Source organism: Patella vulgata, chromosome 9 (genome assembly GCF_932274485.2).
Source record: "Patella vulgata chromosome 9, xgPatVulg1.2, whole genome shotgun sequence".
NCBI lineage: Eukaryota > Metazoa > Mollusca > Gastropoda > Patellidae > Patella > Patella vulgata.
In genome coordinates, this window is record NC_065887.2 from 8,383,585 (window position 1) to 8,406,765 (window position 23,181).

The 23,181-nt window shown below is 37.3% G+C and overlaps 3 protein-coding genes across 5 annotated transcripts in view; 2 read left to right on the forward strand and 1 right to left on the reverse strand.

Moving 5' to 3' along the window:
* Nucleotides 1–22,310, reverse strand: part of LOC126831681 (alpha-catulin) — a 77,674-nt gene extending 55,364 nt beyond the window's left edge. For 2 of the 3 annotated variants that reach the window (XM_050562311.2, XM_050562310.2), the window contains exon 1: nucleotides 22,190–22,310. In XM_050562311.2, the coding sequence (XP_050418268.1) occupies nucleotides 22,190–22,282 (93 nt within the window). In that variant the 5' untranslated portion in view covers nucleotides 22,283–22,310. Of the gene's footprint in view, nucleotides 1–11,257; nucleotides 15,201–22,189 lie in introns of those variants that run through there. The other variant, XM_050562309.2, reaches the window with a different exon arrangement.
* On the forward strand, nucleotides 509–4,952 carry LOC126831680 (uncharacterized). The gene has a single exon (XM_050562307.2). It carries the CDS (start codon nucleotides 549–551, stop codon nucleotides 3,759–3,761), a length of 3,213 nt encoding a protein of 1,070 aa, XP_050418264.2. The 5' UTR covers nucleotides 509–548; the 3' UTR covers nucleotides 3,762–4,952.
* A 243-nt stretch (nucleotides 22,311–22,553) lies between the features above and the next one.
* LOC126831693 (uncharacterized) overlaps nucleotides 22,554–23,181 on the forward strand; it is a 35,610-nt gene continuing 34,982 nt past the window's right edge. Inside the window, exon 1 of the mRNA XM_050562347.2 lies at nucleotides 22,554–22,765. Within this exon, the coding sequence (XP_050418304.1) occupies nucleotides 22,703–22,765 (63 nt within the window). The 5' untranslated portion in view covers nucleotides 22,554–22,702. The remainder of the gene's footprint in view (nucleotides 22,766–23,181) is intronic.

A 23,181-nucleotide genomic window follows, 5' to 3' on the forward strand; every position in this document is an offset into this window, starting at 1 on the left:
TATAGTTTCATTACATCAATATCAGTTAACTGATTCTCTCATACATGTACACTATTAAATTACAATCTATAAAAATATAACTGCACATGTTACCATTACAACTCAAGTCCATGGCTGCACATACAATGTATACACATTTAGTCATGAATTATTCATGTGTTATAAACTTATGTACATACCCAATGTACAAATCAATGTATATTCAATTACAACAGTAGGCTGTAAATAAAAACCTAGCCATTTATAGGTCTGTTAGACTTGGCCTTTATACTGATCTAAAGATTAACAGCAAAATGACTTAACCTTTAAGTACATGTATAAATTTCAGACTCAGAAAAAAAAAATAGGTTGCTATTCATTATCTACTGAATAGGGTTATTGAATGAGATCTGGACTAAAAAAATGGATGGACTTGATGATCTAGACTTAAACAGGATATGAGGTAATTTGAATGCAATAAGATATACATGTACATTTAGATTTAATCTTTGACTTGTTATACATGTAGACACCACCTCCAGTTAAAATCTGTCTGTTTAAGCAAAAAGATGGAGAATAAATGTGTACCTGTTGTTGTGGGTGTAGATGTGGGTGGGACTAACACAGATGCTGTGGTTATTGCTAAAGACCAGGAACGACCAGTTGTTTTAGCTGCTGTAAAAGAACCAACCACAAGCGATGTTACAACTGGGGTGAAGGATGCCATCTTTTCTGCTCTCAAATCAACGCATGATAACGGCCAGAAGGTGGCAGTAGTTCAAGTAAACATCGGAACTACTCATTTTGTCAATGCAGCTGTCCAAGGAAAGGGTCTCGCAAAAGTAGGAGTCATTCGACTTTGTGGATCGGTTTCCCATGCCTTACCACCGTTTAGCGATTTCCCCAAAAGACTTGCGGATATAATTTGTGGTTCTGTTCATATGTTGAAAGGTGGATATCGATATGATGGCCGTATCATAGATGAAATTGATGAGAACGAAATTAAAGAAGTTGTCCAAATTTTGAAAGACAAAGCCATCACCTGTATAGTTCTATCCGGCATCTTTTCCCCTATACGCCCTGATCAGGAATGTCAAGTAAAGGATATAATCTTGAGGGAATACCCAGAAGCAAGTCTGACTCTTTCAAATGAAATAGGACACATTGGTCTACTGGAGCGTGAGAATGCTGCAATCTTAAACGAGTGTTTGAAACCTTTGTGTCAAATAACGATAAACGGCTTCCTGGCGGCACTAAAAGACTTGGGGTTAAAATGTCCTTTGTACCTCACACAGAATGACGGAACTATTATGAGCGCAGACACAGCTCTCGATTATCCCATTTACACTTTTGCATCGGGTCCCACGAACAGTATGCGTGGTGCAGCTTATTTATCAGAGTTAAAGGATGCCATTGTGGTGGATATTGGTGGAACTACAAGTGATGTTGGATTGCTGAAAAACGGATTCCCTCGTCAGGCTTCGACAAAGGTTAAAGTTGGTGGTGCAAGAACAAACTTCCGAATGCCGGATGTTCTCAGCATCGGACTGGGTGGTGGATCTTATGTTGAAGCATGCTACAATGATGACAAAACTGTTAAACATGTATCAGTTGGTCCATTAAGCGCTGGATACAATTTACAGAACGAAGCTTTTATCTTCAGCAGCAGGGACAATAGATCCTTGCGGAACCTCACTGCAACCGATATTGCTGTCGCAGCTGGTATGGCAAGTCTTTGGGATCCCACTTCAGTTGGTGACCTTAGCAAAGAATTAGTCAAGTCTGCTATAGACAGAATACATCAAATGGTAGAAGAGGCAATCGACAAGATCAAGTTGAGCAACGAAGAACTTCCTGTTATTCTAGTTGGAGGTGGGAGCATACTGATTGATCCTAAACGCCACATAGCTGGTGCCAAGAGTGTAATACTGCCGGAGAATTTTGGGGTGGCAAATGCTATTGGAGCTGCATTGAGTCAAGTCTCGGGACGAGTGGATTATGTATGTAGTCTTCTTGATATGGTAGATTGTGACGCTATGGCTAAAAAGATAGAGGAAGCTGTCAAGGCAGTCACAGATGATCCCGATGGTAAAGAGACTGAAATCGCTAGGGAAAATGCCCAGAAACCGTTTTTTGTTAATGCACGGGATAAAGCCACGGACGAAGCATGTGAGAAAGCTAAAGCTGCCACCATCAAATCAGGGGCAGATCCATCTTCTTTAACGATTACAGAAAAGGAATATTCCACTATATCCTATATTCCAGGACAGGCCATACGTATCAAGATCACAGCAGTTGGTAATCTAGCAGACTTGAAGAAGACTGGCACCCCATATGAAGCGTGGATGCCAAATGCATCCACCTCTCAATCAGACACAAAATCTGCTGTTAAGCTTACAAAACAAGGAACAACTTCTATGGGAAATAAACTCTCATCAACAGCTGACCTTGAAGATGCAACGCAAACACCATCTGAACCCTACATAGATCCTGCATCTGGTGAATGGATTTTGTCACTCTGGGACATTGAATGTATTGTTGTAGGAGCAGGCATATTTGGATGTGGAGGTGGGGGTAGTCCTCATATTGGAAGACTGAGGTCATTGGAAGCAGTTCGGAAAGGAAAGAAAATTCGCATTATATCTCCGGAACGCTTGTTGAGAAACGCTGATCCTGATAATGACTTGGTTGTGGTTGTCTCTTTTATGGGAGCCCCCTTGATTATGTACGAACAGCTTGTATCTTCTGTTGAAATAACTGGTGCACTAAAAGCTATGGAAGAACTTTATAACATTGGTGGTTACGAGGACGGTAAACTGAAAAATACGGAAGGTGTTGAGGTTAAAAGTAGAGCTGGGATGACCTTTATAGAGGATTACCAACCCAAAACCGATATATCAACCACAACCGGCAATATAGGAGGAAAGAAAATAATTGCTTTGATGTCAGCTGAAATTGGAGGAATGAATGCCATAGAACCTTTTCTTGTTGGAGCTGATCTTGATATACCTATTATTGATGCAGATTGTATGGGAAGAGCCTTTCCAGAACTACAAATGTTTTGCCCTTATATGTATGGTGTGTCCCCCTATCCAGCAACTTTAGTTGACGACAGAAACCGAAGAGCTGTGATGCTCCAGACTCCTTCAGCCAAGCATCTTGAGCATCATTTCAGAGACACAGTTGTTGAAATGGGTTGTTCTGGTGGAATGGTGGATTCAGCTCTCCGTAAAAATGATGTTTACACAAAAACAATTTTATACTCGGTCAGTCATGCTTGGAGGTTGGGTAATGCTATTCTGCGGGCCAGATTGGAGAAGATTTCGCCCATAGATGCTATTCTGGCAGAGGAGAATTCGAAGCATATTATGACCGGCAAAGTTCAAGACGTTCAAAGGGAGACAACAGCAGGCTTTAATAAAGGTCGATTGATTATCGAAGGGTTGGAGAAGTTTATGAACCAACGTCTTCTGATTGAATTCCAGAACGAAAACTTGGTGGTTCTACAGTTAGCTGAAGATGGTAAAACTATTGTAGGTGATGCTTTAGCATGTGTTCCAGATTTAATTATGTTGGTGGATGCCGATACATGTGAACCTATCACCACAGAGGAAATGAAATACGGAATGAGGGTAGCAGTTGTTGTACTAGCATCGCATGCCTTACTCAGAACAGAAACTGCCCTTCGCTTTGTCGGTCCTCAGGCATTCAGATATCCAGATACTGTGAAATTTCAGCCATTTGCTGATGCTAAAATTACCAAACCGATTCCACCACTTTAAAAGATACGATGTATTAGCTTTCAATTTTCCAAAACATTTTAAGTCTGACAACCTTATCTCAAATATATTTAGAAAAAAAAAAAATATTGGGGCATCTTCTGTGTTACATGTATACCCATACATGTACATTTAACTGGGATAGAAACCATGCCATCTGACTCAATGACAGACACTTTGACATAAAGCACATGTGTTAGACCGCTTGGCCACCCAAACCCCAATAAGCATGCATTAAAGATATATTATGGGAGATTCAATAACGAGTTGTTAGTTCTCACTATAATAGTTAAAAACTAGATAAAGTAAAGGCAATTTGCTGAACATTTCATTCAAATTGATCCACTATGAACCGAGAACTAAACGAATGAAATTTCTGCCTAGCCTCGGTCATCATTACTAAAGTCAGTACGATAAACAGCATAGTCTCAATTATCCATTTAATCGTTTAATCAAGAAGGAAAGTTATGCAGTAAATCGGATAACAATCCATTTGAGATCGCAGGCTAGCGATGCCATCTAGAGTTGATTATGGTCTGGATAAGTTAATTAAAGTCTAATTAATAATTTAGATAACATTTCAGGCCTAAAGAAAGACTGAAATAGACAGATTTAGACCTTGCATAATGTATGTTTAATATACCTCTCAGCCAAAGAATAGAAATTTAGCTCCTTAAATTATTTTTGTCCAAATACATGTTTTTATTTGAATAGAGTACATAATATACATCAACTTTTAACCATATACAAAGTCTTAAAGCCCTAGGCTTCTGGAGTGGGGTCGCCTTTCCAACATTATAGGTTATCTCTGGGTAATCAGGTTTCCTCTGGTGTGGTTTCGATTCCCCGGTTGTCCGTGACAAGGAGTGGGATCGCCTGTTCAACCTGATGGGTTTTCTCCGGGTAATCGGGTTTCCCCCCACTGCTAAAGTCCCCTACACGCAAGCGAATTATTGAAATAAAATTGAACCATGTGTTAGTCCCAAAATGACCTAGTTTGTGTTGAGTGGACGTTAAACCCATCTCTCTCTCTCTCTAAATACAAGTACTAGTCTGTACCAGTAATAGCAACAATGTAACAAGATAAAGTGTTCTATTTATGATCCGTGATCAATAATATCATGTATTGATCTATAAAAATATTGATTTTACACTATACTTTATATCATATTATATTTTATTCATAAAATTATTGACAGGATAATTATTACAGATAGTTTGTTTTTTACCAGAAACTGTATGAGTGTATACATTATCTTATTAATCCTTAAGGGGGGTTGGATGGCTGAATGGTTAGCACGTGCGCGCTGTATCATGAGGCCTGTCATTGAGTCAACTGGCATGGTTTCGAATCCCTGGTTGTACGTGACAAGGAGTAGGGTTGCCTGTCCAACCTCGTGGGTTTTCTCCGGGTCCTCCAGTTTCCTCCCACTGCTAACACTAGGGACCGGGTATCATTCAGATTTGATGAAAACAGGAAAGAAACTGAGCTTACTATCTATAATCTAATACACATATTCAGTTAATAGATTGCCATGCAGAAAGTGTTAAATACCATCAAGATTCATCAAAAAATGCCCAGTTTGTGCTACCGTTTAGTTTGACATTGGTTGTCTAGTTTATGAAACTAAATGGTCATAAACTGGATGACCAATAACAAAACTAAACGGTCATAAACTAGATGACCGATGTCAAAACTAAATGGTGTTTCTTAAACTAAAAGGTAGCACAAACTGGGCGTTATTTGATAAATCTTGATGGTATTTAATACTTTCTGCATGGCAATCTATTAACTGAATATGTGTATTAGATTATAGATTGTAAGCTCAAGTTCTTTCCTTTTTTCATCAAATCTGAATGAAACCCGGTCCCTAGTGTAAAGACCCCTACGCGCAAGCGAATTACTGAAATAAAATTAAACCATATGTTAGTCCCGAAATGACCTAGTCTGTGTCGAGTGGACGTTAAAAACCCCATTTCTCTCTCTCTCTATTAAACCTTTAGCACTGAGTACATATAAATATAGATTATCCCAGTTCCTTGAAGTAAATGAAATGGGGTTTAATTAACGTCCTACTGTTCTGCTACGACTGGGCTAATGAAGACGGGCATATGCCATACAGTGTGCTATGTGTGAAATTTTGCCAGGGCAGTGACATTATGGCCAACTCTTATATCAAATTTTAACTGCCAGGTGATCTTTTACATGTATACATGGGTCCCCGGTTTTTCATTCCATCTGAACGACTAGACAGCTGTCCTTGTCAGGCCTTCCATCCTGCACCACTGACAAGGAGAAACCATGCCAGAAAATCCCAATGAACTTTCTCGGCCAATGCCCTGGTTCCTTGAGTGGAGCAATTTGACTGAAATTTTCAGCATTTCCCTTGACATAATGTAGTTTTTCACTGTTATAGTGAGAACTGCCAGCTCTTTATCTAATCTTCCATAATGTAACTTTAAAATACCAGGTTTTTTAAAATGAGTATTTCTTGGCTTAGACTGAAGTAATTTGACTGAAATAATTTGACTGAAATTTTTAGCATATTCCCTTTACATTATCTATTTTGTAACTATTGTAGTGAGAACTGCCAGGTCGTTATCTAATATTCCATAATGTATCTTTAACAAATCCTTTGATCACAGATCAGGATAATTGAGATCAAATAATTTTTGTTCTAAATTCATCCATCATGCAGCCTCATATAATTTGATTAGTCATATATGATCTGAATGTTTGACATCAAAAATTACATTTTTATCCCAATCTTAGCAAGGAAAATGTCTAGTTGTTTTGATGGGTTAAAAAATCTGAGGTTCCGCATACTCAATGTTGTGCACATAAGATCCCTTAAAAGTTTGAATTTCGTAATTAGAGATGATCATTATGCCACTGTCCGGGTAAAATATCCCTCATAAGTGCAGTCAGTGCAGGATGGAGGGCCTGACAAGGACAGTTGTCTAGTCGTTGGGATGGGATGAAAAAAACCCACGGTCCCATGTATACATTGGTGTTCAGTAAAAACCCTTAACAGTTAGAATTTGTATATAGAGTCGGTCATAATGCCACTGTTAAGGCGAAAACTCACTTATAAGTACAGTCAGTGTAGGAAAGCAGGAGGTCATTTCTACTTGTAGGTTAATTATTTTTGTAGTGTGTAGTAAACACCATGTACATGGAACTTAGAGAGTACATGTAAATACCATGGCATGTTATATACAGCTGTAAAAATATAACTAGCTTAAATCAGTCACAGCACATAATGTACTTTACACTGCATTTACTTGTAGGTATACATATTCATTGAAATGAAATGGGAGGGGGGATGGCTGGATGGTTAGCATGTAGGTTGTATCATAAAGTCTGTTATTGAGTCAACTGGTGTGGTTTCAATTCCCCAGTTGTAGGTGACAAGGAGTAGGGGTCGCATGTCTAACCTCGTGGGTTTTCTCCGGTTTCCTCCAACTGCTAAAGACACCTATGTGCAAACGAATTATTGAAATAAAATTGAACCATATGTTAGTCCTGAAATGTCCTACTTTGTGTTGAGTGGACAATGCAAACAATCTGCTTCAGTTAACTGGCATTCACCGAATAAACACCTAACACCATGTTTGAATATTCTACAAAAATGTAGCTCAATTAGAAACAGTTTTATTTTGTCCATAAAAGTGCGATGAAAAGACTGAAGCAAAGATTTCAAAAGGTGGGCGGCAATAATGCGTTTAAAAATATCTAAGTGGCAGCCAATACATTTAATCAGCGTAACTGATTTTACCCAGACTTCAAGCCATATAACCACTGTATAGAGGGACTCACGTGGTTCCTATTTAGAAATAAATAGAAACTGATTTTCTGCTACGGCAATTTTCAATCAACCATTTCATTTGTTAATCTATTCATGATTAACAAGCCATACAAATCATCTTTAAAGGGACTCAGTCATCCAGTTAAGGATCAACAACATATCATTTGTGTCCAGTACAAGTTTAGTTAGAGGTTAACAGACCCTTTATGTGCAGTTTAGTTTTATCCCGTCATCCTCCAGCAGGGATCCCACGAGATTCGCTTTCAGTGAGGTGGTCATCAGTAGCTGGTTTGGTCACGAGAGCATGTCATGTAGTACATGTACATAATTATGTTTTATGATCATTGTTTAAGTGACAATATTTTGTCATTATCATATTTTTATTTACAATTTTCACATTGTGGTTTATTTGGGGGGGGGGGTAATAAAAAAAAAAAATCCCCCCCCCCCAAAAAAAACCCCCAACAAAACCCAGATAAACCACAATGTGAAAATTGTAAATAAAAATGAGATAATGACAAATCATTGTAACTTAAACAATGATCATAAAACAGAATTATCTGGTGAACAGGTTTATCTGGTGAACTTAGCATGGTACTAGAACAAAACTATTTTTGATGTGATTTAGATCGTTCTCGACTATCATTCTTTCATAATTTATGAGTTACTAATTAGGCAAAACAGCAGGTGACTACATGTATTGTGGAATGTGAATGCTTGTGTTAAAAAGGGTTAAGATTTTTAAGATCTACAAGTGTTCTATTTTAAGAGGGGGGGGGTCTAGTGGTTTAACATGTCGCATGAAACCATAAGATATGTCATTAATAGCCCGTTCAGACGCTTAAGTTGAACTGGTTTAAAAGCCCTGGGGATCGTTAAATCAGTTTAACTTAAGCATCTGAACGCAAATGTGTGGCAAATAAACCAGTTTAAAAACCCCAGCTTGCGACCTGTCTTCGAGAAGGCTTTTTATTTTAAACTGGTTCATCTTAGCCGTCTGAACCCCGGCTCCAGCTTGCTTTGAGCATGCGCAGTACGCAGTACATGCAAGTTACATTCCTGTGACAATATCGGGGTCAGACAGTGCCAATGTTATCGAAAACGTGCGAGAACCGAATAAAGAATATAAAGCTACCCATGCGTAGTTAAAGTAGCTAAGTCTCTAACTCAATATATCATCCAAAATCTTCAACATTGAAAACACGAATTATTAGTCAGTTTAAATCAACATTGATGCTGTGATCTTACCGAAAAAGATGTGCTTCTGATATCCAATATTTAAGACAAAATAAACATTTTACCATTGGTACACGAATCGTGTACCATAATGCGTTTCAGTCCCAGTTGTAACAAGAGACTCGAGGATCGAGGCTAGACACATTGCACCAAATCAAACGGCGTCGCCATATTCTTATCTGGAGGCCATGCGCAATAAATACTATGTAGACTGGAATAACCAGACGCTAGAAATTTGCATTCGATTGAGACTGCTGGCTTATTTCACCGAACAGAACTGATTTGAAATTAGAGTAAAAACGGAAACCATTGAATGTAAATCAGTTTATATACATTCATATTACAGTATTATATGCGTTGCGACCCAATTGTGTCAATTTCTAGGTCCCAAATGTTAGCGATTTAGCTCCTTTAACTCTAACCTCCGACTGAAGAGGTCAGAATAGTTAAACTGGTTTTACTTATAGTACGTGTGAAAGCAACACGCTGCTGTCTTAAAAACCCCAGCGATTATGAACTGGTTTAAAAATAAGCGTCTGAACGGGCGATCAGTCAAGTGGCGTGGTTTCGGTTCCCAACTTGTATGTGAAAAGGAGTCGTGTCCTCTGGTTTCCTCCCACTGCTAAAAGACCCCCACAAGCAAGCAAATTAGTGCAATAAAATTGACTCTCTCTCTCTCTCCCTTTCTTCTATTTTAAAGAGACTACCTGTTTTCAACTTAAACAAAACAATCATAGAACCGTGGAACCATCTCCATTGTACACAAAAAAACATAAACATAACACTGGGTATTCTAGTCTATATATTCAATACATGACTAGATAATCAAGTCTCTAACAACCTTTTTGATGTAATCATTTATATTCACATAAACAGTTGGTGGTTCCATTTCTTGATGAAATCAATTTTTGTTTTTGTTTGAAGGTTTTTACAAAATACTTGAAGCCTATAGCTAGCATCCGTTAACAATATGGTAACATGTTGTGTCAACTTTGATAAACTGATAAAATATTTACATCATCTTGATAAAATTCAAGAAGAAGGTACATGATATGAGTTGGGGTTTTACATTTAAATAAAGTCTACAGGGGGTTGTAAGGCTGAATGGTTAGCATGTGTGCGCTGTATCATAAGGTCTGTCATTGTGTCAACTGGAGTGGTTTCAACTCCCTGGTTTAAGGTGACATGGAGTAGGGTCGCCTGTCCAATCTTGTGTGTTTCCTCTGGGTCCTCCGGTATCCTTCCATTGCTAAAGACCACTACGCACAAGCGAATTATTGAAAAAAAATTGAACCATATGTTAATCCCTAAATGACCTAGTTTCTCTCTCTCTCTCTTCTCACCCCAGACTTCTCAATGATTGAACTGAACCCTGGACATCCAGATTAATCGGCTAGTGCCATACCCACTGAGCCACCGTGGTGCTCTATAAGCAGCAGAGACTGTATTTTAAGAATGAAAACTTAAAGGAGCTAAATCGCTAATATTTTGGGCCTAGAAATTGGCACAAATGGGTCGCAACACATATAATAATGTAATATGAATTTATATAAACTGTTTTACATTCAATCGTGTTCGTTTTACTGTGAATTGTCATCAGTTATGTTAGTTTCTAGCGTCTGGTTATTCCAGTCAACACCAATATTATTTATTGCGCATGCTCTCCAAATTAAAAAAATATGATATCACCGTTTGACATGACTTGTGGAATATGTCTAGCCTCATTCTTTGAGCACCTTGTTACAAATGGCGCTGAAACCCATTATGGTACACGATTCGTGTACCAATGGTAAAATGTTTATTTTCTCTTACATGTAAATATTGGATATCAGAAGCCCATCTTTTCCAGGTAACATCGCAACACCAATGCTGATTTAAATTGCAAAAAAATTTGTGTTTTCAATGTCGAAGATTTTGGATGATATTGAGTTACGAACTTAGCGACTTTAAACTACAGTATGATAAGGATGTTTTTCTTCCCATTACAGATGTAGCTTAAATTCAACATACATTTTTGTAATAAAGTAAAGGTAATATTTCCCAAGCAATGAACAGGACAAGACTGTATATAAAGTAGAGTAGTTTTAATCCAGGGTGCATTCCAAGTTTGCCAAGTTTGTTGCTGGAGGAATACTACCTTTACATGTACTTACCTTTTCAGTAAGGCAGTTAATTCGTCACAATCTTGGATTTTAATTAAATTTATAATATTATTCTGATTGGTTATTTCAATTTGCTCAGTATATTAGTGAAATGAAACAGGGTTTAACATCCTACAGTTCTGCTCCAACTGGGCTAATGAACACGGGCATATACGCTTTCACTTTAAGTAATCAGCTTGTGTCCCTTTAATTAAAGAATAGATGTAAAATGTTCAATCTGTTGCCTGAGCGTTTTTTATTTTTTTAAAGAAATTGAATAAGACATTTTGATAACGATCATAAAACACATCTGCAAGGATAACAGAACACTCATATTTTATTATCGAAATACAAATCTTTTGTGTTTGAAGATTCAAATCAAGATATGACTACACCTGGTACATTAATAAATATGAATACTGTCATAAAATACTTGTATGTATTATTATTACATGTATATTTGAATTACATGTATATTGATATTAAATAAATGTACCATTTATAGCATTCAGACTGGATTAGATAATAGTTGTAAAGATTAACATATCAACATTGTGACATTGCTTTAAACAGGGCTGGATTCGTGATTTGTTCGAAAAAAATGTCTGGCTTTATAGTTCTCAATTTTATCGACTCTAACTGCCAAGGTTTCCTTTACAATATATAAAATTAACATAGATTGTCCAAATAAAGTTTTTCTTATACACGCAATAAACACAAAAAGTTCTAGTATAGTGAAAGTACTGGTTAGGTACTGAAAAATTGAAAGTTGATACATCATATCTTTTAAAGTGGTGGAATCGGTTTTGTAATTTTAGCATCAGCAAATGGCTGAAATTTCACAGTATCTGGATATCTGAATGCCTGAGGACCCACAAAGCGAAGGGCAGTTTCTGTTCTGAGTAAGGCATGTGATGCTAGTACAACAACTGCTACCCTCATTCCGTATTTCATTTCCTCTGTGGTGATAGGTTCACATGTATCGGCATCCACTAACATAATTAAATCTGGAACACATGCTAAAGCGTCACCTACAATAGTTTTACCATCTTCAGCTAACTGTAGAACCACCAAGTTTTCGTTCTGGAATTCAATCAGAAGACGTTGGTTCATAAATGTCTCCAACCCTTCGATAATCAATCGACCTTTATTAAAGCCTGCAGTTGTCTCCCTTTGAACATCTTGAACTTTGCCGGTCATAATATGCTTAGAATTCTCCTCTGCCAGGATAGCATCTATGGGCGAAATCTTCTCCAATCTGGCTCGCAGAATAGCATTACCCAACCTCCAAGCATGACTGACCGAGTATAAAATTGTTTTTGTGTAAACTTCATGTTTACGGAGAGCTGAAAGCACCAGTCCACCAGAACAACCCATTTCAACAACTGTGTCTCTGAAATGATGCTCAAGATGCTTGGCAGAAGGAGTCTGGAGCATCACTGCTCTTCGGTTTCTGTCATCAACTAAAGTTGCTGGATAGGGGGACACGCCATACATATAAGGGCAAAACATTTGTACTTCTGGAAAGGCTCTTCCCATACCATCTGCATCAATAATAGGTATATCAAGATCAGCTCCAACAAGAAAAGGTTCTATGGCATTCATTCCTCCAATTTCAGCTGACATCAAAGCAATTATTTTCTTTCCTCCTATATTGCCCGTTGTGGTTGATTTATCGGTTTGGGGTTGGTAGTCCTCTATAAAGGTCATCCCAGCTCTACTTTTAACCTCAACACCTTCCGTATTTTTCAGTTTGCCGTCCTCGTAACCACCAATATTATAAAGTTCTTCCATAGCTTTCAGTGCACCGGTTGTTTCCACAGAAGATACAAGCTGTTCGTACATAATCAAGGGGGCTCCCATAAAAGCGACGACCACAACCAAGTCCTTATCAGGATCAGCATTTCTCAACAAGCGTTCTGGAGATATAATGCGAATTTTCTTTCCTTTCCGAACTGCTTCCAATGACCTCAGTCTTCCAATATGAGGACTACCCCCACCTCCACATCCAAATATGCCTGCTCCTACAACAATACATTCAATGTCCCAGAGTGACAAAATCCATTCACCAGTTGCAGGATCAATGTAGGGTTCAGATGGCTTTTGCGTTGCATCTTCAAGGTCAGCTGATGATGACAGTTTATTTCCCATTGAAGTTGTTCCTTGTTTTGTAAGCTTCACATCCGATTTTTGTTTCCGGATGGATACATTCGGTGTCCACGCTTCATATGGAGTGCCAGTCTTCTTCCAGTCTGCTAGATTACCAACTGCTGTGATCTTTATACGTATGGCCTGTCCTGGAATGTAGGATAAAGTAGAATATTCCTTTTCTGAAATTGTCATAGAAGATGGATCCGCGCCGGATTTGATGGTGGCAGCCTTAGCTTTCTCACACGCTTCTTCCGTGGCTTTATCCCGTGCATTAACAAAAAATGGTTTCTGGGCATTTTCCCTAGCGATTTCAGTCTCTTTACCATCAGGATCATCTGTGACTGCCTTGACAGCTTCCTCTATCTTTTTCTCCATAGCGTCACAATCCACCATATCTAGAAGACTACATACATAATCCACTCGTCCTGAAACTTGACTCAAAGCAGCTCCGATAGCATTTGCCACCCCAAAATTCTCCGGCAGTATTACACTCTTGGCACCAGCTATGTGGCGTTTAGGATCAATCAGTATGCTCCCACCTCCAACTAGAATAACAGGAAGTTCTTCATTGCTCAACTTGATCTTGTCGATTGCCTCCTCTACCATTTGATGTATTCTGTCTATAGCAGACTTGACTAATTCTTTGCTAAGGTCACCAACTGAAGTGGGATCCCCAAGACTTGCCATACCAGCTGCGACAGCAATATCGGATGCAGTGAGGTTCCGCAAGGATCTATTGTCCCTGCTGCTGAAGATAAAAGCTTCGTTCTGTAAATTGTATCCAGCGCTTAATGGACCAACTGATACATGTTTAACAGTTTTGTCATCGTTGTAGCATGGTTCAACGTAAGATCCACCACCCAGTCCGATGCTGAGAACATCCGGCATTCGGAAGTTTGTTCTTGCACCACCAACTTTAACTTGCGTCGAAGCCTCACGAGGGAATCCGTTTTTCAGCATTCCAACATCAGTTGTAGTTCCACCAATATCCACCACAATGGCATTCTTTAACTCTGATAAATAAGCTGCACCACGCATACTGTTAGTGGGACCTGATGCAAAAGTGTAAATAGGATAATCGAGAGCTGTGTCTGCGCTCATAATAGTTCCGTCATTCTGTGTGAGGTACAAAGGACATTTTAACCCCAAGTCTTTTAGAGCCGCCTGGAAGCCGTTTATCGTTATTTGACACAAAGGTTTCAAACACTCGTTTAAGATTGCAGCATTCTCGCGCTCCAGTAGACCAATGTGTCCTATTTCATTTGAAAGAGTTAAACTTGCTTCTGGGTATTCCCTCAGGATTATATCCTTTACTTGACATTCCTGATCAGGGCGGATAGGAGAAAAGATGCCAGATAGAACTATACAGGCAATGGCTTTGGCTTTTAAAATTTGGACAACTTCTTTAATTTCGTTCTCATCAATTTCATCTATGATACGGCCATCGTATCGATATCCACCCTTCAACATATGAACAGAACCGCTAATTATATCCGCAAGTCTTTTAGGGAAATCGCTAAATGGTGGTAAAGCATGGGAAACTGATCCACAAAGTCGAATGACTCCTACTTTTGCGAGACCCTTTCCTTGGACAGCAGCATTGACAAAATGAGTAGTGCCGATGTTTACTTGAACAACTGCCACCTTCTGGCCGTTATCATGCGTTGATTTGAGAGCAGAAAAGATGGCATCCTTCACCCCAGTTGTAACATCACTTGTGGTTGGTTCTTTTACAGCAGCTAAAACGACTGGTCGTTCCTGGTCTTTAGCAATAACCACAGCATCTGTGTTAGTCCCACCCACATCTACACCCACAACAACAGGTACACACTTATTCTCCATCTTTTTGCTTAAACAGCGTTGATAACAGACAAATTTATCTGGGTGTCTGTTATCACAGGTCAAAGGTTTATACTGTACGTCCTCTATTATCTTACACTTATTTCATTCAAATTAAACCATATCCTGTTGCAAGCCTAGATCTTCAAGCAAGTTTTTACTATTTCTATTTTTGATCTACCAGACATTCACTGAATGATACTCTTTGTATTCATCTTCAGTCAACAGTGAATAGTGTGAATAGAAACCTATTTTTTTTTCTGAGCCTGAAATAGAAAAGTTAAAGGTTAAAGGTTAAGTCATTTTGCTGTTAATCTTTAGATTAGAATACGGGCCTGGTTTTAACAGTAACAATTACAGACCTATAAATGGAAAGGTTTATATCTACAGCCTACTGTTGTAATTGAATATACATTGACCTTTTGTAATTGAAATCATTGACCTTTGACAGATGAATATTCATGACCATTGTGTATATGTATTGAATATTAATGAGTAACGTGTGTGCAGCCATGGACGTCAGTTGTAACAGACACTGTTCCGTGTCAGACCCTCAGTCGTGCATCGCTGACAATGGGGTGTTCTGCACCGACTGGGCTAATGAAGACGGGCATACACCAAGCAATGTGGTGCTATGAGGGATATTTTGTCTGAAAAGTGGTGCTACAAGTACAACCTACTCTTATATCGATTTCCAACTGTCAAGGGTTCAGAGAACTTTCTCAGCGATCTCCGGGAAGAACAGACCCGAGACTCCCAGGCATTCAAGTCTAAACCACGGTGGGTCCCACTTGCAAAGACAACAGACTTTGTAAAACTACATGTAGTTATACAACATTTGAGAGAGAGAGAGAGAGAGAGAGAGGCTTAACATCCACTCGACCCAAACTAGATCATTTCGGGACTAACATTATGATTCAATTTTATTTCAATAATTTGCTTGCGTGTAGGGGTCTTTAGCAGTGGGAGGAACCTGATAAAACCCATGAGGTTGGACAGGCGACCCTCCTCCTTGTCAGATCTTATGATACAGCGCCAGACAAGAAAGAAGTATGTTATAATATAAACCAGTGTATAGGGGTATGAAATATTGATAATATTACAACCGTGACGGATGGTGGTTTAAGACAAATGATGTTTGATTGATGTATGTCTGAGTTAAGACAATAGAATGACGATATTGATTGTTAGGGACGACATCTTGATGATCAATTATCCAGTCACTTGTAACCATACCTAAACATTCATCCTTTTCATAGATGATATCATAGAATATTGGTAAGAAATATAGGGCAGGGCGATCAAGTCAATATGACATGTACATGTACAGTAACTAAGAAAAGAGAGCCATGGTGGCCGCGTGTTCGATCCCTGCATTTGGCTGAGAAAGTTCATGAGGATTATCCTGCATGGTTCCCTCGTCAGTGGTGCAGGACAGACGACCTGGCAAGGGACAATGTATAGTCAATCGGATAGGATGCAAAACCGAGGTCTCGTGTGCACATTGATGTGTACGTGAAAGATCCCTTGGCAGTTGGAATTCAATATAATAGTAGACTGTAGTGCTGCTGTCAAGGCAAAAATTTACCTGATAGCACATTGCATGGGGTATGTCTTGTCTTTATTAGCCCAGTCTGAGCAGAACAGTAGGACCTTAAACCCCATTTCATTTCTATTGAAAAATTAACATAATTAATACTTAAATTATATGTAGGATGTGGTATATTTCATAGTATTTAGTTAGTATTCACTTAAACAATCATCCCTGTTCATATCAGAGAGAAAGAGGGAGAGAGAGAGAGAGAGAGAGAGAGAGAGAGGGGTTAAGGTCCACTCACACAAACTCCTATAACTTATGTATTATGTCAGTTGTAAATGTGATTCAACTGTTTCCCTAAGTAAACTTTAAATAGTTTTATCTCACTACTGTAAGTGGTGACAGGTGTGATGCAGGGTATGAACATTACATCTTTTCTTCATTAATAATAACAGGTGTGATGCAGAGTATGCAAATCGTTTCTTTATTAATAATAACAAATGATTATCATCTGATTATGTCTGAAACACTTTAAGGATTTATACACTTTAAACATGTGCATGTGGTAAAATTGTTCATTTTCTTCTACATGTATTTTTCCAGTATTTCTATCCTTATTTAAAGATACATTATGGAAGATTAGATAAAAAGCTGGCAGTTCGCACCAAATAGTTAAAAACTAGATAATGTAAAGGGAATATGCTGAAAACTTCAGTCAAATTGCTCCACTCTGAATCGAGATATGAGCGTTTGAATTTTAGGCCTAGCCACAATCATCATTACTAAAGTCGGTACGATAAATCTTATATATCACCTTTCTCTTTCTTTTTTTTTAAGAAAGTTCATTGGGGTTTTCCGTCCTGGTTTCCCCTTGTCAGTGGTGCAAGATGGAGGGCCTGACAAGGACAGCTGTCTAGTTGCTCGGATGACATGAAAAACCGAGGACCTGCAATTGTCAGATTTAGCTCTTGCATAATGTATGTTTAATAAAATAGATACATATACATGTACATGTAATCTACATTCCTACATTACATTGTCCTGTGTCAGTGTCATGGAACAAGATTGTTTCCCTTCCCCGTTGGGATATGATGTCTTGAGTGAGTGAAAGAGTTACCAATACAATACTTCAAATCCCACTGTATATTAGAATGTTGGATTAATAGTGTTGGTTACATAGATCACAAAGCATTCTCAGACTTAAGTTAAGAATTTACTCAACTTTCAATCACTGTTTATGAGAAATATCTTTGATCCAGAAACACAAACAATTGCACATCCTTTCTTATTGATGTATTTGATACATTAAAACAACAGAAGTTTTATAAAGGGCTATATTTTAGTTAATATAAGGCGAACAATTTTGAGTAAATTCTTAACTTAAGCCTGAGAATGTTTTGTGACCATATGGCCAGGTACTATATCTACATACAGGTACTATAGAGATTATATACAGTAGATATTGAGATAGATGTGTATTTAATGTGTATTCCATGCCCAGTAAACAGGGTACAGTTGTACACATTAATAGATTATAGTGTGATATACATGTACCATGACTAATATATCACACTAAATGTTTTAACTAGCAGTATATACTTCTTTAGTTATTTATTTACTATGATATACAGATACTATAGTACACAAGAATGTGTTTATATATATACATGTACATGTAGATTACAGTATGATATATCTAATACATCACATAAAGCTGCTCATCCAGAGATTTGTAATCCCTTGTAAACAACAATATTGTGAAAGTTGAATCTCTAAAAGAGCATAGAGAGAGAAAAATGGGGTTTAACGTTCACTTGACACAAACTAGGTCATTTTAAGACTAACATATGATTTAATTTTATTTCAATAATTCGCTTGCGCGTAGGGGTCTTTAGCAGTGGGAGGAAACTGGAGGACCCAGAAAAAACCCATGAGGTTGGACAGGCAACCCTACTCCTTGTCACGTACAACCGGGGAATCAAAACCATGCCAGTTGACTCAATGACAGAACTTATGACGCAGCACGCACGTGCTAACCATTCAGCCATCAAACCTCCCAAATCTCTAAAGGGAATTACAGTATAATAAAAATGGTTCGATCAAATTCCATAATACAAAGATACATGTATAATGAATTGATATAAACAAACCAGAGCCACCTACATGTATAATTGTTGGGTAAAATCTTTTGATGGACCTCCCTTTAATCTCACTGAATCCATGTCAGAGGATTATCTGCCATAGATATTTGGGGTTTGTTTTCTTAAAGATACATTATGGGAGATTCAATAACGAGTTGGAAGCTATCACTATAATAGTTAAAAAATAGATAATGTAAACGCAATTTGCTGAAAATTTCATTCAAATTGATCTACTATGAACCGAGAACTAAGCTACTGAAATTTTCGCCTAGCCTCGATCATCATTACTAAAGTCAGTACGATAAACAGCATAGTCTTGATTATCCATTTAATCGTTAAATCGTGAAGGAAAGTTATGTATTAAATCGGCTCATAATCCACTAAAGATTGCAGGCTAGCGATGCCATCTAGAGTTGATTATGGTCTGGATGGGTTAATTAATGTCTAATTAATAATTTAGATAACATTTCAGACCTAAAGAAAGACCTGCAATAGACAGATTTAGCTCTTGCATAATGTATGTTTAATAAATTAATGTTCCATAATGAATTTGAGTACATTTTTGGGTGCATTAAGCCATAAACAAAACAGATGAAGTTTAGCACCCTACTGTTCTGCTCCGACTGGGTTAATGGAGGGAGAGATAAATGGGGTTAAAAGTCCACTCGACACAAACTAGGTCATTTCGGGACTAACATGTTTCAATTTTATTTCAATCATTTGCTTTAGCAGTGGGAGGAAACTGGCAAACCAGAGAAAACCGATGAGGTTGGACAGGCGACCATATTCCTTGTCACGTACAAGCAGGGACTCTAAACCATCCCACTTGGCTCAATGACAGACCTTATGATGCAATGCGCGTGCACATTAATCATTCGGCCACCCAAACCCCCAGGGCTAATGGAGATGGGCATACAACATACACTGTGCTATGAGGAACATTTTGCACGGACAACAGCGCTACAGCCTACTCTTTTATCAAATTCCAATTGCAAATGGATCTGTTATGAGCATGCCAATGTGTACACTGGACCTCGTTTTTTTGTACCATCCAAACGACTAAATAAATAATGCAGCTTGATGTATGACCATCAGAATAATAAATAATGGAGCTACATGTATGTGTATGACCATCAGAATAATAAATAATGGAGCTACATGTATGTGTACGACCATCAGAATAATAAATAAAGGAGCTACATGTATGTGTATGACCATCAGAATAATAAATAAAGGAGTTACATGTATGTGTATGACCATCAGAATAATAAATAATGGAGCTACATGTATGTGTATGACCATCAGAATAATAAATAATGGAGCTACATGTATGTGTACGACCATCAGAATAATAAATAATGGAGCTACATGTATGTGTATGACCATCAGAATAATAAATAATGGAGCTACATGTATGTGTACGACCATCAGAATAATAAATAAAGGAGCTACATGTATGTGTATGACCATCAGAATAATAAATAATGGAGCTACATGTATGTGTATGACCATCAGAATAATAAATAAAGGAGCTACATGTACGTGTAGTACATGTACGTGTATGACCATCAGATTAATTAATAAATCAGAATAATAATACTGGAGCTATGAAACTAAGAAGTGACATACAGTAGTACAGTACATGGTAGACAGCTTAGACAATAATTAATAACAGAAATAGTTATCAGATACATGTATATATCTTTACACATAGGAATAAATATCTACAATAATCTCTCACAGAAATACTCCAATGACACAAACAATTCTCTTTACATATACAAAATGATCCCTCACATGGTTTTAATCAACAATAAATATCCCTTGTGAAATAACTCTTCCTACATCTGATATATCATGGGATGAAAAAAAGCACTGGTCATTATTGACATATATACCACGGAGCAGGCAATAATAACTCACAGAAATTGAAGAAATATGGTACAATGTATTATTATATGGTTCAAATTTAAATATCTAACCATGGTATAAATACAACACTGGTTATTATTGAGTTTATCGCCAAGTACTGTAGTCCAAATTGAATATACATGTAGATACCCTGTATAATTTATTTTCTGGTCATTATTAAATGAATATACATGTACCTCAGGCAAATACTGATTCCATTATTACATGTGAGTTAAATACTGTATATTATATCAAATACACTTCTGGTAATTATAGAACTCCCACAAATAATGACTACGGTATAACAGTAAAATAGAAAGCTGGAAATTATGGTACATATAGTATACATTGTACATGTATATAATTAAGATACATTTCAGGTCATTATAGAATTCATTGGATTAACCACCACAGTATACAATGTATGTGGAAATCATGCTACACCTAAATAGTGGATCTTATATTAAACTAATTTTGGTTCATTTGTATAAAGGCTCAATACCACTCTTGTTGTAACTGAATAATATGTCCCAATCTTTATTCTGGTCAACAAATTGTACTATTATACAATATTCCAATTAATTCATAATAAAAAAAATGTCATCTTAACACACCTAATTTAAAAAATTGGAAAAATTCAACTAAATGATTTGAAAAGCCTGACGTAAAGCTTTTCAAATGTTACTTGGATTTAAAAATAGGATTTAATGGATAATTTACACAACAGCTAGGACACTAACACATCTAGTACTTAGAATAAGGCTATTTTTTATTTTCTTGAGCTGTCAAGCCAGCAAGAGTGTTATTGTCCCTTTAACAGTTAAATATATAACCCTCACTTAAATAAAAAAAAAAGTGGTCTACATGTATATCAAATATATTTCTGGCCATTATAGAATTTATCTAACAGAACACCCAAGTATAAATAGGAATCTGGTTTAAAGTACGGATTATAGACCATGGGCATAAAAATAAATCACGGTTTTTGACCAATTCCAGTATGGTACATGTAGTTATGTTGTATATGAATTAAGGCAATGTGTAGTATAATTAACTCAATAAACCACAGTAAAATACAGTTTATCAACCATGAGCATAAAAATAAATCATGGTTTGTGACCAATTCCAGTATGGTACATGTAGTTATGTTATATATGAATTAAGGCAATGTGTAGTATAATTAACTCAATAAACCACAGTAAAATGATCTATTAATAACTCATTATATTTGACATTTATGGTGTAGTAATAAAACAATAATAAATCAGATGACATTGGATGTATCTTTCTTCATCTATTGATTGTCAGGCCAGGTAAAAGTCTGTAGGGATTTTATTATTGATGTGTGCATGTAAAAATAAAAATCACACCTTGTGTACGGTATCTAAACGCACATGGACGTGCATTAAAGTCAGAATCAGAACAACAACAGTACATGTTTGTGATTACATCAATTTGCTGCCAGAGATTTTAGTCTAGAGAATACAATAGAAACCTGACACTGTTGAGCAGGACAGCTACGCACGGGTTAACTGCAGCAGTTACAATAATAGCATGGAGCGTGATCACTTATCAGCAGCCGGCAATTTGCAACGTAAAACAACCGCCGAAAAATACCCGGATTTTAATAAAATTTTAACACCTTCTAAATTAATAGTCGACTTACCTGACTAACTAAAGGAATTAAAGTTTGCTCCACCGATTTAGTCCTTATTTCCAGAGAGACACTGGAATCGCTTTTAGACAGCGAGCCTGCCATTTTGTGTGGAAGGCAACCTAACGTAGCTTCGGGCGTCCAGCATACAATGCTTTCCATAAATTATTTCTGTTTGGACAAGCGTGACTACTCTTACCGCTATTTATATCGCTTGCACATTAACAAATTCGATAAATTTGAAGAATAAATTGTGAATATTGGTTCTTTTCTTTGTATAATGTATTATGTTACTAAAAATTATAAGGGGTTGCATACTTTCCCCCAAATCATAACTTTATTATTGTTATTATTCATTGATGTAAGCGATCACGTGCTCGGGCCATAGGTCAACACGCTATGCCAGGCGGTGTGTGATAAGCTATCGCACACGACGGCGGACGTATCACCTGTCATCGTCAACTGTCATTTCGGACTTCTTACACGACTCGAAAATGTTTTATTTAGGGAGATAAAACAAGGGACATGCTGTGGTCCGGGGATAGGAAACCTTCAAACAATTCCTTAGCAGTCACAGCCCTTAAAAAGGTAAGCTGGCTGTCAGCCAAATAAATTATTTACATTTGAAAGCGATATGTAAACGTTATCTAATTTGTGTCAAATCAGTCTGATTTAGCTCTGATTTGTTTACATTTAAACGCTTACCTTAAAAAAATAAATGCAGATTATCCAACCAGTGAGAATTTTCAAAGAAATAATATGTTTATTAAAGATCTTACTATTGGTAAAATGAACGGGTGTCTATAAATGTTACAGTTTCACGCCATACGTCGACAGAAACATTATATTATATCATATTACAGGGGGGCGTTTCTCGCCAGCTTAGTTGAGCTCATAAAAAGACTCTTAACCGTTCAAATTACTAGTTTAGTGAAATGTTGGTAGTGTTAGTACTTGGTGTAAGACTTGTGATAGTTGTTTAAAGATAAAGTCGTCACATCTTG

Bases quoted from the DNA above. Each gene is read 5' to 3' on its own strand.
- LOC126831680 (XM_050562307.2), top strand. From the start codon at position 549: ATGGAGAATAAATGTGTACCTGTTGTTGTGGGTGTAGATGTGGGTGGG.